General features: G+C 34.2%; 1 protein-coding gene and 1 long non-coding RNA gene across 4 annotated transcripts; one reads left to right on the top strand and one right to left on the bottom strand.

Moving 5' to 3' along the window:
• Nucleotides 1-3,257: 3,257 nt before the first annotated feature.
• Nucleotides 3,258-4,140, bottom strand: LOC141392967 (uncharacterized). The gene is made up of 3 exons (XR_012409930.1): nt 4,006-4,140; nt 3,858-3,936; nt 3,258-3,790 (listed from the first exon to the last, which is right to left on the bottom strand). It is a non-coding gene; the product is annotated as an uncharacterized lncRNA (long non-coding RNA).
• Nucleotides 4,141-4,816: 676 nt separating this feature from the next.
• Nucleotides 4,817-13,283, top strand: LOC141392966 (uncharacterized). 3 transcript variants are annotated; one of them, XM_073965931.1, is made up of 6 exons: nt 4,817-4,902; nt 6,736-6,824; nt 6,892-6,969; nt 12,262-12,434; nt 12,499-12,652; nt 12,712-13,283. In XM_073965931.1, exons 2-6 carry the CDS (start codon nt 6,740-6,742, stop codon nt 12,933-12,935), a joined length of 714 nt encoding a protein of 237 aa, XP_073822032.1. In that variant the 5' UTR covers nt 4,817-4,902; nt 6,736-6,739; the 3' UTR covers nt 12,936-13,283. The 3 variants fall into 3 exon arrangements, with proteins under 3 accessions (XP_073822032.1, XP_073822031.1, XP_073822033.1); XM_073965930.1 differs by lacking the exon at nt 4,817-4,902 and having other exon boundaries at nt 6,672-6,824; XM_073965932.1 differs by lacking the exons at nt 4,817-4,902; nt 6,736-6,824; nt 6,892-6,969 and adding an exon at nt 8,355-8,597.
• Nucleotides 13,284-17,426: the final 4,143 nt, after the last annotated feature.

The following is a 17,426-nucleotide window of genomic DNA, read 5'->3' as shown; positions in this document are numbered from 1 at the left end:
TGATAGAAGACACGTATCCAAAACGTATACCAAATGGCTAAGACATAGTGGTTTAAATATAAAAAACGCTTTTAATTAATTAATTGGATTAATCGAGCTAATATGGCCTAAGGAGTTTTGTATTGAAAAATTAATTCTAGCGAAATACCACACACTCAACCATTACGCTACGATCGTTTCGCCTGGTGGTTTAAGCCAGGCTCATCAGGCGTATTTGAATGCTAATGGCTAGAAGACAAAGGCTGATTTTGATAACTTCTATTTATACAAACATTTTTACAATTTTGTAATTATGAAGTATTTATGGAAGTCTTTTTCTTTATCAAGTCACCCTAGTGTCTTGTCTAGGAATCATTTTCTCAATACATACACATATACAATCGAAGGGGGGTTTCCTTCATGAATTGTAATGCCTTCAGTTTTTGAAGTTTTGGATATCATGTCGACTAGTTTTGTTGATATGATACATTGGCATCATGTCGACTAGTTTTGTTGATATGATACATTGGCAGTGGCTTAGAACGCTGAGATCTCGACAAACGCTTTAAAAACGGGAAAATGTTTTTCCTCGTGCTCTATGCTGCATAGGAGATACCAGTAAGAAAGGAAATTCAGTTATCTTTTGAAAATGGGAAAAACCAATGAAATCTGCTGAAAACAAGTATGCAAAGACTATAGTCGGACGGGGCCGACCATGTGATACCCTACACCACTACCCCTGTAAATTAGCTTTCAGCAAATCAAAATTCATTTATGGAACAAATAAACTTATTGTAAGAAATAACTTTGTGGATTCTGCCACCTTATCACATCAAGATTAAATAATAATATAATAATTGCTCCACAAACGTGCCCTAAGACACCACTTGTAGAGAAGTTTTACATAACTGAAATACTCGGAAAATGTCGCCAACATTACTGAGGAGTATTTTCCCACCGTTTGAAGTTACTTGGCCGGGGAATCGATCAAAGGTGGCGAAATACCCCTTAGTAGTGTTGACGACATTTCCTGAGTATTTCTGCCATGAAAAACTTCTCTACAAGGGGTGTCTTAAGGCACGCCGTTCGGACTTGGCGGTAAATTGTTGTATGTATAAATCCCAAAATTATACGCCAGGAGGAGGTCAGTGGGTGTCTTCACCTTCACCAAAATTAATTTTTCAAAAAAAAAAAAACTTTAAAGGTAGCGATACCGAGTACATTTAAAAAAAAAAAACGTGGCGAAGCGACCCCATGCTGCAGTATATCGCACCCGTTCAACAAAAAGGTAGTAACTAAAACTTTTATATTTTTCAGTAGAGACAAAAACTGTTGGTACATAAGTAGTAGTATGAAAAGTGAAATACCGGTATTTTTGACGAAAGAATAGACGAAGATAGGAGGATAGACAAAGATAGGATAGGGTAAATCATTTTCGTAATAAAAAGTAAAAATTTTTAGTTACTACCCTTATGTTGAACAGGTGCGATATGTATAAAAAATCCAATTGGACAATTAATACGCCTGGGCTCCACGCAATTCGCAATAATGCCCCAGCAAAATTTTGAGGAAGGAGTTCTATGAGATGACGTGATTTCATGTCATCTTTTGCATTGGTTCAAAGGATGACATGAAAGATCCGATCTTTTCACCATCATTTGAACTCATTCCATGGATGACATGAAAGATCCGATCTTTTCACCATCATTTGAACTCATTCCATGGATGACATGAAAGATCCGATCTTTTCACCATCATTTGAACTCATTCCATGGATCCAATAGAGATGTATTTTGTGTTTTTGTTTACGTATATAGAAAAATATCACAGAATTTTAGATGAAACACTATTTTTTATTATAACCAACATTAGTAATATATTTGTTAACAGTTTAATTATTATATCGTCACCATAAATGCCGGAAGACGTAACCGACATGAAAATCAAAATTCGTTTTTTGGTGGAATCTGATACATTAAGCTAAAATACATGATCTGGCAAAATTTCAAGCTTCTACGTTGAAAAATAAGGATCCTATTTAAGAAATGGTTTTTCAGAAAATGGGATAAAATTGCAGATGTTGTTGTAATGACGGATCCCAAAACCAAGCGTTTTCGCCGTTTTAGTTTCATTCCTTATTCCCATTCGTACATGATTGATAATACTCCAAATACTCGCCATCATAAGATTGATATTCTATAAAACAGTTTTTCATTTTATAAAGTTTTTTGCTTCTCCTGTAATGTTTTATTTTTGTGGGTTACGTCTTCCGGCATTTATGGTGACGATATAGTACATTGAAAATTTTGTTCTGAACCAGCTAAAGGCTACCAATTTTTACTACGATAACACTTTTATACCCTCCACCATGGAGGGTATATTAAGTATGTCATTCCGTTTGTAACTCATCGAAATAATCATTTGCGACCATATAAAGTCTATATATTCCTGATCAGCGTACAATTCTAAGTCGATTTAGCCATGTCCGTCTGTTGTAATCACGCTATCTTCCGAACGACTTGAAATAGGGAGCTGAAAATTTGTACACATATGACTTGAGTCTGAACTTAGATCAAGTTCGAAGATGTGCTATACCGGTTCACTGTACCGCCCGATTTCACCTATTTTGACGTTTTTAGCTAAATTTTCAGACCGAAAAAGCTATAAATAGACATTTAGGATTCTCATTGATCAAGGAACTCCTCCACCAAAAAATATGGACATAGGTGCACGTTTTGAAATAGCCATCACTCGATTCCAGGTACTTTGACGTTTGTCTACGTTTTCAGACCAATTATTATTACCTCGCAACAGAAAGGAAACCAATTATTCTATATATAAGTATTTCATGGTGGAGGGTATAAAATGTTCGGCCCGGCCGAACTTAACATTTTTTTTACTTGTTTCCTTTGTTATCGAAGAAAATAGTAAAAATTAGTGTATTCTTGCAAAGGTCTGTTCCAGATCCTGTAAGAATCAAAAAAAAATTTAAAAAGATAACTCTCAATGATAGTAACCTTTACAAATCGTATATTTTCTTCTGGGCTTGGTTGCTTCGGGTTACAAATTTAGAAAATAGTCCAGATAAAGGACTCATCTTTTTTAGAAATTGGGCCAAGGGCTCGAAACTCTATAGACATCAGAAGTATTGTGTTTGCTTATTTTCTTTAGTTCCGAGGTTGAGGGACATATCTGTCAGCACAGCAGACTATTGGAGTTTTGGAACAGACTTTTTATTTGCTTACTTGCTGAATTAATGCAGAAAAATTCTGTTGTAATTCCTTATTAAAGATCTATTTATTAAATAATCGTCGTTTATAAATTTTGTTGTATAAGTGCATATATTTGTTTTTATTCACATAAAAATTCAAATCTTATGTTATCGGGGACTCGAAAATACAGGCATGGGTTTAAAACCCAGTGGTAATTTTGTCTTACACATCCCACAAGGTGAATGTCCATCTTATGATTGAAATTTATTGATTGACTTTTATTTTAAACATGATTAAGAGAGATACGCATTTATAAAACGCCTCCAAACAGCGCAGTATTAAACGAGACAGTTCCATGTACGATATTTTTAAAAACTGTGGAAGAATGTGTGGAATGTGAATACACTGTAATTGTGACATAATTATCAACTACACAGGAAGTCTTTAAAAAAGTAATAGGAGTAATCTGCGTTCTGCCAATAATCGCCTAAAACACCCACATCCATGAGACAGGAACAGCCAATGGAGTTTGAAATGTATAGCCTTTATTCAATGCGCCATATTGTCCACCTCGGAACCGTCATCAACAAAAAATCCATCTGCTTGGAGATAATAATGGTCAATAGGACTGAGCAAGCAAAATTCATACAATAAAGTGATACTAACCATTAATCTTGTCACTCTGGGTCAGAAGTCTCCAGTAAAATAAATCATCTCCAAACGTGCGCGCAGGAACAAACTTTAACTTTCATAAGATAATTATAAAATTTAAGCAGGCCAATTTTGGGAAAGTCAAAAGATAGAAAATACTTACAAACCATTATTGTTGTTTATTCCAAAGAAACATCAGATTTTATTTATTTATTTTTTCTATATTAAGTTGCCTTTCGCCTGGAGAGGTGTTACTTGATTTTATTTATTTTTCTGTAATGCAACTTTCATGTGTCACTTGAAGTAAACAAATACCCATGTACCAAGTTCATGATTACCCAATACCATTTAAAGGATATTAATAAGGTAACCTTATTTTGTGAAAATATATAAGGTCACAACAACTGTTGATATGTTCAAGAACTGCAAGAATCCACTAATGCTTAATATTTTTTCCGATAACATAAGGAAAAATTTTATTGTAGTAAAAATTGGTAGATTATTGCAAATTCTGGAACATACCATGTAAAAATAGTCAGTTTTATTAAAAAAGTATCACAATTTTTTTGTTGAAACAATTCACCGATTCATCTACCTGTTTCATTGTGCCACATGAAAAGTGTTGCAACTTTTGGTTGTATACCATTAGCACTGCGATTACGATGTTGATTTTGCTGAAATCACGAAATGAGATTATTTCATTCTTATATATCAAATCATGAAAAATGTTGCTGGATTTCGCATGAAGTTACGAAAAACCCAACGAAATCACGAAAAAGTCGCAAATGTAAACCAGCTATAACACTGTTTTGTTAAATTTGTTTTTGAAAATAATATTTATCATTTTACTTTCAAAAAATATTTTTCATAAGTCTTATGTTTGCTGCTACCTTATTAATGGTTCTTGGAGACATATTTGCATATTTGGTTACTCTTATTTGGTTACTTATGAGTAACCAAACCAAGTATGCACTACAAACAAACGAACATTAAAGAAAAAAGCGCGATTAAGCAAAAAGGAAACAAATTAAAACTTCAAAATTTCAATTTTACTAAAAAGGTAATTATGAGTTCGAAAAGTACTTATAAGAGAAATGTAAGAAAAGAAAAACTAAGAATGGCTGAAATGCTGCAAAATTTAAGAGGAAGTGAGGAGCCAATACCAAGTGAGGAGCCAATGCAAGTGGAGTCCGAAACATTTATGGAATCAAGGACAATTCCGTTGCAAGAAAAACTAAGAGAGTGGTTTTTAAAGTATGCTCCAAGTGTTAAGTGCTGCAATAGCCTTCTGAAAATATTGAAGGAAGAAAATTTGAACGTACCGGTCAGCGTAAATGGTTTGCTTGAGAAGAATAAAAAGTGTGTAACCAGGACAGTGGCTCCAGGACAATATGTGCACTTAGGTATACAACAGCAACTAGAAAAGGTGAAGAACATTATAGAAGAGAAGTCTGTGGTGAATTTGGATGTGGGAATAGATGGCCTTCCACTTTACAAAAGTTCAGCTGTAGGTTTGTGGCCAATTCTGTGTAAGGTTGTGGATGAACCTTTGATTGGAGTTTTTTTAGTCGGCACTTATGTCGGAAAACAAAAGCCGTTAAATGTCGATACTTATTTGCACGACTTTGTGGAGGAAATTCGGAGAATAAATGATGAAGGTAGATTTACAGTATCCATACGCGCCTTTGTATGCGATACTCCAGCAAAATCTTTCATTTGTGGAACAAAATCACACAACGCATTAAATGGATGTCACCGTTGTCTACAAGAGGGAACGCGTTTGAGAAACCGAACTGTTTTTTCATCATCTGTGGGTCCGAAAAGAACGGATGAGGACTTTAAAAATAGGATTGACATTACGTATCATAAGCCTCTTACTATACAGTGCCAATCAAAATTGGAATCTTTGGGTATACAGATGGTTACCCAATTTCCACTCGACTGTATGCACCTCTTAGATTTGGGTGTCACGAAAAAAATTTTAAATCTTTTAATGACTAAGAACACAACTCAAGATATTAATGCCACGAAAAAATCAGCCATGTCCAGTATGTTGCTATCATTCTCTCCTTATATAACTGCCGAGTTTTGCAGAAAACCAAGGGCACTTGACGAATTAAGTAGATGGAAATCAGTTGAATTTCGACAACTAGCTCTATACACTGGAATTGTTCTTTTAAAAGACTTCGTTGATGAAGATTTTTATCAACATTTCTGTCTGCTATCAGTTGGTTATAGGATATTCGTCGGAAGAACAACATACAGTTCATCAATATCTCCAATAAATGCATCAAATATGTTTCAACAATTTGTCCAAAACTTCGGTTTATTCTACGGCGAGGAGTATTTGTCGTACAATATACATAATATGCTCCATATTGCGGAATGCCACAGCAAATTTGGCAATTTAATGGAATTTTCGGCGTATGACTTTGAAAATTTTCTGAACGTTTTGAAGAAAAGTATAAAAATTCCTAAACACATCCCGCAGCAAATATACAAGAAATTCTACAACAAGGACATACTTATTTCACCACAAGAAAAAGATGTTATTATTAAAAAAGGTCGAGTTAAATCAATATATGTTAATGGATTTCTTTATAAAACCACATCTCCGGATAATTTATGCTGCGTAGGCAATACCTCATACCTCGTTATATCGAAATTGTACGAAAATGGCAATTTTGATGGAAAAGAATTCCTAAACCTCAAACCATTTTTCTATTATCCTGTAAATTCACTAGATGTTGGCATTGCTTTTAGTGAAAATCTTTCAACCAGCAGTGCAGAACAGATCCATGATCTAAAAAATTTAACAAAAATAATGATGATTCCTTATAGAAATGGAGGAGTACTTTTTCCAATTCTACATTAATTTTTCTATATCATCTAGGAAAATGAGTCAGCAAAATCCAAAAATGACACCAAAATCAACGTTGCAATTTCTCATGGAAATAAACAAAAAGATCGACATATTAACAGGTAAATATTGCCAGATGACAATTAAATGCAATATATTATGAAATACCAATTAAATATTTTATTTTAGAAACTGTCAATACGTTACAGGGAAAGGTCAATGAACTGTGCACGGAAAACAACAAAGTGCTTCAAAAAGAAATTAAAGGTAAATATACATGTATCTGAAATTTGAAAATAACGAAGTACAAATTGTGGAAAGAGGAACAAAACATTGATTCACATGGAACAAGGCATATTTATAGAAGGTAGAAGTGACAATCAGCTGCCTTTTTACTTTTTTTGTAAATTAAGTTTTCAAAATTTAATAGGGTATATTCCTGAAATTATAAATTTAAAAATTGGCTTCCAAAACATGGCTGGTTTCATCCTAAGAGTGTAATAAAAAGGACCTCCGACATTTCTGAACGATTTAATATTACATTTTGATTCAAATTTGTTCCATTTTATAGGATTTTCATAATGTGTTTATGTTCACCCTTACATTTTTTTAGAAAGACCCTATTGTTCAATATTTCCATTGACATTTTATTTTCAAAAACAAAAATGTTGTTTTTGTAAAATTGTTAGTTGTTGTAATTCGTGCAACTACCTTCTATAAATTTGCCTTGATGGGATATAAATATATACATAAGTTCTGTTCGATAACCCAAAAATTTGTTCATGAAAGTACGTTTTAATTGCGAAGTTATCAAACAGACCTATTATTTGGTGTGACTTTTTACTTGATAAATGCATGGTTCCATGGTATAAGTAAAGAGGTAGATTTAAATGAAAAAAATCTATAGAAACCTTGTTTTTCTTGAATTCCTAAAACTTCAAAATAAAAGCAACAATTGGGTTTGTTTACAATGCATTTCTTGAGCATTTTATAAAAAACGCGAAAAATGAATGAAGAGTTAAGTTTTCTCCACATAATCGAGTTGTGAATATGATAAAATGATTGTTTCAATGCAAATCTCACCAATTTCTTCCATACAAATGGTCTAAAAACAATTTTAAAAATCATTGAATTCGATTGTTTTTAAAATTGTTTGGCATATTATTCAAACACCACACACACATACACAGTTTGTTTATATTGTTTTGAAGTTTTAGGCATACTCGAATGAAAAAAATTTAAATTGACATAAAGCTTTGGCTAACCTTTCTTATTAAACCATGCATGGTTCCATGGGTGACATGTAAACTAGAGTTGTACAATCTAGTTCATTTGAAGGATCTAGTTTAACAGCGCAGTAATGCTATTCTCTCATTTCAACTCATTTTTTGAAACAAATGTCGGTAAAATTGAAACGCAAAATTATGCATAAAAACTTCAAATATATGTTGACAACATCTTTCTATCGGTGGAACTTAGCGATAACTTTATTTTGATTGCAAAATTACCGACAAATTTCGTAAATTAGCGAAATTACAAATGTATCCAACAACATAGACGACGGCGTTATCTTATGCGTTGACATGATTGGGAGTCGTTCGTTGAACTACATTGACTGATACAGTTCAATCGCTCTTTTCAATGAATCGTTCAATTGAAGTAGTTCGTTCATGAACTATACAACTCTAATGTAAGCATTTTTTTGTTTACATTTTAACTCTTTGTAAGAATGAAAAAAGCTGCATCACAAAAACGTTCAAAAGTGGAATTTTCATGAATTTTCAATATATATCGATTATGAAACATGATCTCTGGATGTCATAGACTACTGTGGTTTGGATGTGTATTGGAGTCCACAAAAATCCCAACTGTATACTTCTTGGAGATACATGCAGGTACTTTTCCAAAAATTCATTGTAGAAAAATATTGCCAGTAAAAACAATATTTCAATAAGAAAAAAATGCTCTGTTCCAGAACCTGCAAGAATCTACTAATTTTTACTACGATAACAATTTTCCCTTTATGTTATCGAAGAAAATAGTAAAAATTAGTAGATTCTTGCAGTTCTGGAACAGACCAAAAGCAATTACTTCAAGCAGTTCCCATTACACTGTGCAACATTTTTAGGGTAATTGCGTGCAAACAACTTCTCCTATGGATTTTATGGAAGTACAGACCCAAACGAAAAAACCCTAGTTGGGTTTTGTTTTGTCAGATCCAGTTCGGATTTTATAGCCCCATCTATACAGGGCTAAATATTGACTTTTTTAAACAAATCGGAGCTATATCTCCGAAACCAATAGGAACCACGTTTCGACGTCTGCAGCAAACTTGTAGATAAGGGTGAGAGGAAGATATTTGACGAAAAAATCATCTTTAAAAACTGCATTTATTTATTCAAAATGTATAATATATCTAAAATTTCCATAATTTCTACATATTTGGCACCGTATCTCCAAAACTGTAAAATTTTCCGTATTGTTTTCTTTGGAAAAAATATTCGCTGAAATGTTCTACACAACTCTTCAGAACATTCTACTGCTGTAAAATGCCTCTATCACGCTGTTTATTGTATATTTTTATACCCTCAGCCTTTAGGCTAAAGAGGGTATTTACACTTTGATACGACCAAAAATGTGCCTCATAGAAATAATGGTTTTAGACCCCAAGTATGTTTGTACGATATCCGTTTCAGACAATTTTGAGTAGATCTAGCAATGTCCGTCCGTCTGCCTGTCTGGCTGGATGGTGCGCACGATAACTCTCGAACGGATCAATCGATTCGGTTCAAATTTTGGGTATCGAAATATTTTGTGCAGAATCGATTTAAGTTCGAAGATGGGCCATATAGGTCCACTCCTTCAGGTACCTCCCCCACAAATGTTCAAAAATTGTCGCAAAACTTGTACGCACTCTTGTAGGGAATAACCGATTTGGTCCATACTGTACACATCGTGTAATTTCTACCATACTTAGATGAGGTTCTAATATGGACTCAATCGGTCCACTCCTTCGGGTACCTCCCACACAAAATTTCGGAAAAGTTCAGTTTAGGACCTGTTCTCGAATCGCTTTGATTTTTGTTTACGCAAGTTGTATTCGCTGTCCTGTATACGACGCTGTAAGTTTTATTAGGGGCAAGTCCATACTTCCTGAGAAAATAGCCTGAAAGTTACAAAAAACCCTGTTACACCGTGTGTAGTGGTTGGAGCGCAAGATAACTCTCGAACGGATCTGCCGATTCGGTCCAAAATTTGGCTTTCGTAATATTTTGTCCAAACTTATTTTAAATTCGTAGATAAGCCATATCGGTCCACTCCTTCAGGTACCTACCCCACAAATGTTCAAAAATATTCAGAAAAATTGTGCGCACGATAACTCTTGATGGGAGTGACCGATTTGGTCCATACTACTTACACATTCTCATAATATCTACCAGATAGATCAGGTTCGAATATGGACTATATTTGTCCACTCCATCCCGTACCTCCCACACAACATTTTGGATAAGTTCACTTTAAGGCCTGCTATTGAATCACTTTGTTTTTTGTTGAAGCAACTTACATTCGCTGCCTCAATTACGATGGTAAAAGTTGTTTCAGGGGCAAGTCCATACTTCTTGAGAAAACAGCCCGAAGGGTGTAAAAATATCCTATGGCACCCCCATGGTCTATGTCGGTCCAATCCTTTAAGTACCTTTTCCGCAAAATTTTTGAACTTTAATCTTAATCAACATTTTTGTCGGTTCATACGACCAAAATATTGAAACCCCCTAAATACATACATAATTTTTTGTGAAAAAAGTGTTTCAATTTGCACAGGCTGAGGGTACATCTCTGTCGGCAAAGCCGACTGATACTTTTTTACTTGTTCAACGACAATTTCATAAATATATCAACAATGCAGTGAAATTACAAATGTGTGCAATAAACTGTCCGTGTAAACAGTATTTGAAATACATTTTGTACAGCTGAAACAACGTGAATTAAGCATTTTAGAGTATCAGAATGTTCCGAAGAATTGTGGAGCACATTTTGAAGATTTTTTCAGAAGGTTACGTGGTTCAACTCCCAATAGTTTAGCAGTTACTGACCAAAATTCCAGAAAATATGTAATTTTGCATTTTATTGATTTTGAAGCTCTAAATGCAGTTTTCCTAGTTGTAGTTCAACACATATGTTCTTCTTCTGCAGGGCTACAATATTGCTAAAGGCTACAAAGCAAAATTCCTACTCGTCTCTGAGATATAGCCTTGATCAATGCAAAAAAAGTGCAGTTTTAGCTCTGTTTTGATAAGGTCATAAAATCCAAACTGGATCTGAAAAGACAAAACCCAACTAGGGGTTTTGTCGTCTCAAATAGTACTTTCAGAAAATCCATACTAGAAGTTGTTTGCATTTTCAGTGTTGCACAGTGTTATCTCCGTAGCGCGAGTTGAAAGTACTTTACAGTTTTTCTATCTCCTAAAAACTTTCTATAAATTTGGTAATATATTTTTTTGGGCTTAAGATGAGTGTAGTGGCCGGACTCAGAAAATTCTGAAATTTTGTACACAGCTAGTTCGCTGTATGCTGATTACGCCAAGATATATATTATGTCTGGGAAGTCCATATTTTCCGAGATATAGGCTTCGAAATTTCCGAAAAATTCATGCTTTTTGGAGAAGAAAATTTTTTAGAAAAAATGTTGTTCGCGTTAGACCTATTTTCTATCACTTGAGCTCAAAAGCATTTTCAATTTGTCAAACGGTTGGAAGGAAAATCATGAAAATGCACCACAAAGCTATTCTTTCGGCCTGAATCAGACTTTTATCTATGACAGATCGAAGAAAAATATTTTCGCCAACAAATTATGAATTTCAATTTTCAGAATTTTGTGAACTTCTTCGAGCGTTTGAACTGGCAGACAAACAAATAAAGAAACTAATGTTTGTGAATGTTCCGAATATATGTATGTCCTTATTTACATATTTGGGGTTATCATGAACGGCAATTCCCCGTGAATTTTTTCACTTTCTCCCTTAAGTTGCAACGGCAGAAAGACGAAACTCACGGGGAAATTTCATTCATGATAACCCCCATTGTTAATAGATTTAATTTGGATTAAAGAGTTCCACTTTTGCGGAGAAGGTACTTGAAGCAATGTACCGGTATATGCACATAGGAAGCAACTCTTATTTTGAGTTCTTTTCCTTTCGATAGTTATAACGACGACAAGGCATTTTAGTTGGTAACCATCCAGTTTTTACCATTATTTCAGGAAGAATCATGGACTTTACTGTGGAAAATAGATAAAAAAAAAACCAAGACAACGAGGAGTACATTCGGTGCCCGAATTATAATTGTTATGTAATTAGTTGGTATATCCTTTGCCCTTGTCCACACTAGAGTAATTTCACTGAATTTCTGCATTATTTTTTGAAAAAACACATATTTTTAAGAAACTTGTGTACACGGTTTCACTGAAATTACTTTACTTTCCATTATTTCTGAACTTGAAGTTTTCTCACTTTTAATTTTAAACTCAACTAATGCAGCTTTCTTATTTTACTCTTTCAGATGTAAAAGATCAAACCTGTGTTGTTTTAAATGTATTGGCCGAAAACACTACTGCAATTAAAAATAATTTAAAAAATTGTTCGCCAAAATTTTCCAATTCTTTTCCTATAAAGTCAATAGAAGAATTTACTTGCTTGGAAAACAGCATCGACTCAGGAAATGAAAAAGAATATGTATGTTTGTGTTTTAGAGGACTTTACGAAATATTTCATATAATATGATATTTATGTATTTCAGATTGCGTCTGTAAGATCAATATGCGGATCGAGAGGTATTAGGAAATCCGTTGCTGACTTAGTTGTCCCAGAAGTCCTAAATAAGTTTAATATCGATGGCACGCACAATAAAATGAGATTGTTAAATTTCCCAAAGCTTATGGCAATTTTTTTTGGTAAGTATATTTGTGCCCAGTACGTATTTGTTTAAAAAACTATTTTTTTTTAATTTAAGCGGGTTCATATGTCGACGGGAATACGAATAAATCGTTCAAAGAGCAACTTCGTCATGGCCTTAAACTGGCAAAAAATAAAATTTCCAAGGACAAAATTAAAAGCAAGAAGACCGATAACGAAGCAGAAGCAGAAACAGAAAAGGAAAATGATTGTGGTGTCAAGGATCATGCTGACGACTTTTTTGAACTTCAGTACCAACGATTAATAAATGGACTATCATAATATATTATATAAAATATTATATTTCCCATCAAAATCGTTATTTTGATATCAATTAAAACATCATTGATTTCATAGAAATAAATGATCACAGATCTCGTTTTTATGTTTAAGAATATATGTTACGTACATTGATAATTAACTTGAAGCTATTTCATGAATTCGTTTAAATTAATAAACAGTATTTTTTGTCATGAATTAAACATCATTGATTTCATAGAAATAAATGATCACAGATCTCGTTATTATGTTTAAGAATATATGTTATGTACATTGATAATTAACTTGAAGCTATTTCATGAATTCGTTTAAATTAATAAACAGTATTTTTTGTCATTAATTTTATTTAAATACAGCATTTTTCATTTTCCAAAGAACACGTGAAAATGTCATGCCAAAGGGTTGGTGAAAATGACATGTCAAAGCATTGGTGAAAATGACATGTCAAAGCATTGGTGAAAATGACATGTCAATGCATTGGTTAAAATGACATGTCTAAGCATTGGTTAAAATGACATGTTTAAGCATGGGTTAAAATGACATGTCAAAGCATTGGTTAAAATGACATGTCAAAGCATTGGTTAAAATGACATGTCAAAGCATTGGTTAAAATGACATGTCAAAGCATTGGTTAAAATGACATGTCAATGCATTGGTTAAAATGACATGTCAAAGCATTGGTTAAAATGACATGCTAGGATCCTAAAAAAGAACGTCATCTTTTGGGGGTCACGCTCATATAAAATTCATGAGTGAAAATGACAAAAAGATGACATGCCAGATCACTTGCACTCATGATTCAACTCGTGATTTGTCATCGAACATTTTACTGGGGCACAAACTGGGAATTTCTCTGTCATGATAGAGACAATTATAGCATGGGAGGAAAATGTGGTTTTCTACAGAAAACCCACTTTCGTTATCTACCAAACTCATTATAGCAATTTGTATCAGTGGAAAGGCCAGTCGTTGTTTTTTCATATGTAGGCTACTTTGGCGGTATATGCCCTCCAGAAACTAAAATATGGGCCAAATATAAAATGTTTATATTTTTCATACAAAAGTAATGGTCAATTTCACCCGCTAAATAATATCAGATCATCATCCAAAATTGTAGGCACCTTTTTCGACCTAAAGTCTTACTTCGTGCAAAATTTCGTGATTATTGAGCTATAATTGCGAACTCTAGCGTGTTTATGAAAACACTACAAACAAATAACTGGGTATATTTGGTTGTAACTCTGTGATCTTATCATGTACACCAACACAATTGGAATCCATAGAAAGGTCAAGCGTTCCTCTTCCAAGTATAGCTTACTTGCCCGGAATGTTTCTTCCAGGAAAAAATATACACAAAATACACACAAAAGTTGTGGTCCATTTAACCCTCTAAATATTATCTGATCGCCATCTAAAATTGCAAGCTTCTTCTTAGTCATATACACTTACCTTATTTAAAATTTCGAGGCGATCAGAGAATTATTGCGATCTACAGAGCAGCTACAAAATCGGATAAAAATTATGTTGTTGGTCCATTTCACCCGCTAAATATTTCACTATCATCACCAATTAGAATAGCGACCTATTCTGATGTGAAACCGACCTCCATACCAAATTTCGTGACGATCGGTCCATACCTGCGGCCTAGAGTTTGATTACAATTTATAATGGACAGACGGACACACGGACACACATCTCAAAATCGCTTTATCTCGCCGAGATATGAAGATTGGTATACCACATTGGGGTCTCCGACGAATATTTCGCGGTGTTACATGCATTTTTACCAAAACAAACTTATAATACCCTTTCCACATAGTGGTGTAGGGTATAAATAGAAGGGTTATAAAATTTTGTGTGTTTTAATTTTGTGGGTGTTTGTGCAATTCCGCAAAAATTGAGATAGGACGCTGAAATTTTCAAAAGATGCGTATTTTGTTTGCTAGCAGGTCAAGTTCGAAAATGGTCTATATCGGTCTTCGTTATGGTATAGCCCCCATATAACCGTACTGCCCGATTACAGATATTTTGACGTTTTAGCTATATTTTCAGACCGAATTAGCTGAAATTTGGCATTTAAGTTTCCCGGTGCTGAGAAACTTTTCAACCAAAAATTGTAGACACTGGTCCCCGTTTTGTTATAGCCCCAATATAACGGTAACGCCTGTGCATTGTGGAGTCAGGATTTCACTGCACGTTTAGATGCTGTCCATACGGAGTAGTGCGAACAATTTTGCGGTAGGTAATTCACGAGACGGAAATTCTTAATGGAGAGGAGTTGGAGTTCATGTTCAAATCTGAGCTGGTGATGGGATGGGAAAGCAATATAAAAAACATTGTGGATGATGAAGTAAACTCAGTTGAATTGAACGGCGTCATTTGGCTTTTAAACCACAGGTGCTTAGGTGAAATCTGGTGATATTTTACACAGTACTCAATAGGTTAAGGTCTGGAGACTACAATTAGTGATGCCAATTGGTTCCAATATAAGTTTTCATGTTTTATTTCGATGTTATTAATTATAAAAACCTATTGGCATCTTTATGAACCTTGGTTTAAGTGGGTAGTTGCCTTCTGGAAGGTTTGGAGTTTTCCGTCTCAATGTTCAACCGCTCCTCTTGGAATTCATAGGCTATTTGTAGCTGCTCAGTATGAGCCAGATTGTGATAAATATGATTCAAATACAGAAAGAGACATTTTTCAAAATATTTTAGATCATAAGTGCACGCAGAAAAATATATGTTAGAAATATATTTGGATCCAAACAAATATATGTTTGCAACATTTTGTAACATATCTCAATTTTATTTGTTTGGGTACCAACATATTTTTTATTTTAGAAAATTTGGGAGAGAGGGAGAGGATTTTTGTGAAAGAGCGTAACAACAGGGCTTGTACTAAAGAGCTGTTTGTATGGCGCAATAGAAGACGCAAAAGCGAGGGTGAAAAACCTGTTTTTCCTTCGGCGGTGTGTATGCGGCCGGATGGTGTTTCGTTCTGTGTTGTTGTTGCGATTTATTCTTCAGCAGGAATTTTTTCTGTAACTCACAGCCAAAGCGAAGTGAAAAAGAAAATATGTATGTAATGGGTTATTATTTGTTGTTCTGTTTGGTCATTATTGCGAGAAAGGCAGTTTGATTTATTTTGGCAGTTTCTTCTGGACTATCTTTCAGTGTGGGTCGCTCTAGTCGGTAAAGTGAATAAATCAGTGTTTTGTGTTTTCTTAAAGTAGTAGTGATTTTTAGTAAATTAAAACCAATACATTTTATAATTGGAAATTGTATAATTGAATCCAAAAAGGTGAATGGAAATGTGCTTTGGGACAAAGAAGAAATCGCATTTACCATTGGTAATAACATCCATACATTTTTATACCCTCCACCATAGGATGGGGGGTATATTAAGTTTGTCATTCCGTTTGTAACTACTAGAAATAATCGTTGTAGACCCCACAAACTATATATATTCTTGATCAGCGTGCAATTCTACATCGATATAGTCATGTCCGTCCGTCTGTGGAAATCACTCTAGCGTTCTAACGGATTGACGTAGGTGGATGAAATTTTGGGAAAATCTATTATAATACGTAGGACATTTGGTATTGAAAGCGGGCTATGTAGGTTTTAAGGAATTTTTAAGATATTTGTCCCATTTTACCACCGAATTGGTTGTAATTTGGTATTTTGTGTCTACAAAATCCAAAAAACATTGCTACCAAAGTTGGTTTATATAGGTCCACGTTTTGGTATAGCCCCCATATAAGGCCAAATATAAAGTACGCGTCATATTAATATATTTTGAATGTATTAGTCCCATTTGACAACAGAATCGGTTGTAACTTTGTATTTTGTGTTTCCAGAGGCTAAGAAACATTTTTACCATAAAATGTTTATATAGGTCCACGTTTTGATATAGCCCCCATAGGACGATATCTCCCGATTTTTGGTATTTTGCAGGTTTTGGCCTCATTATCACACCGAGATGACTGAAATTTGGTATTAAGTCTTCGTTGGAGGTATACAACATTCTTCCAGAAATTTTTAGGTATAGGTCCACGCCATCACATAGCCCCCATAGAAAGGTACCTTCCGATTTTCGGTATTTTGAAGGTTGTGGCCACATTAATCCACCGAAATGGCTTATCGCTTTTCTTACTTGTTCATATATAGTATAGTCTCGATAATCCGGACACCACATGTTTCAGCGATGTCCGGATTATCGAATTGTCCGGATTGCCGAGTAGTTACAAAATCATACTATTTTGTAAGTTAAAATCTTTAATAACGGACATTTGCTATATAATAACCTGATATCTAAGGTAAACGAGTTCAAACTAAGCAAATATCACGGGTAGCCCTAATTTTAAGACTGGTAGCAGCTTTCCTGGCTTCCCTTTTGGTAGTCTAAAACTTCTATAAAATTGGTGTATTCCATGCGATGACGTGATTTTATGTCATCTTTTGCATTGGTTCAAACGAAGTCGTGAAAGATCCG

This window comes from Musca autumnalis, unplaced genomic scaffold (genome assembly GCF_047663935.1).
Source record: "Musca autumnalis isolate F117 unplaced genomic scaffold, ASM4766393v1 scaffold_2, whole genome shotgun sequence".
In the NCBI taxonomy this organism is placed as follows: domain Eukaryota; kingdom Metazoa; phylum Arthropoda; class Insecta; order Diptera; family Muscidae; genus Musca; species Musca autumnalis.
The sequence above is the reverse complement of the archived record's forward strand: the minus strand, read 5'-3'. Positions and strand labels throughout refer to the sequence as shown.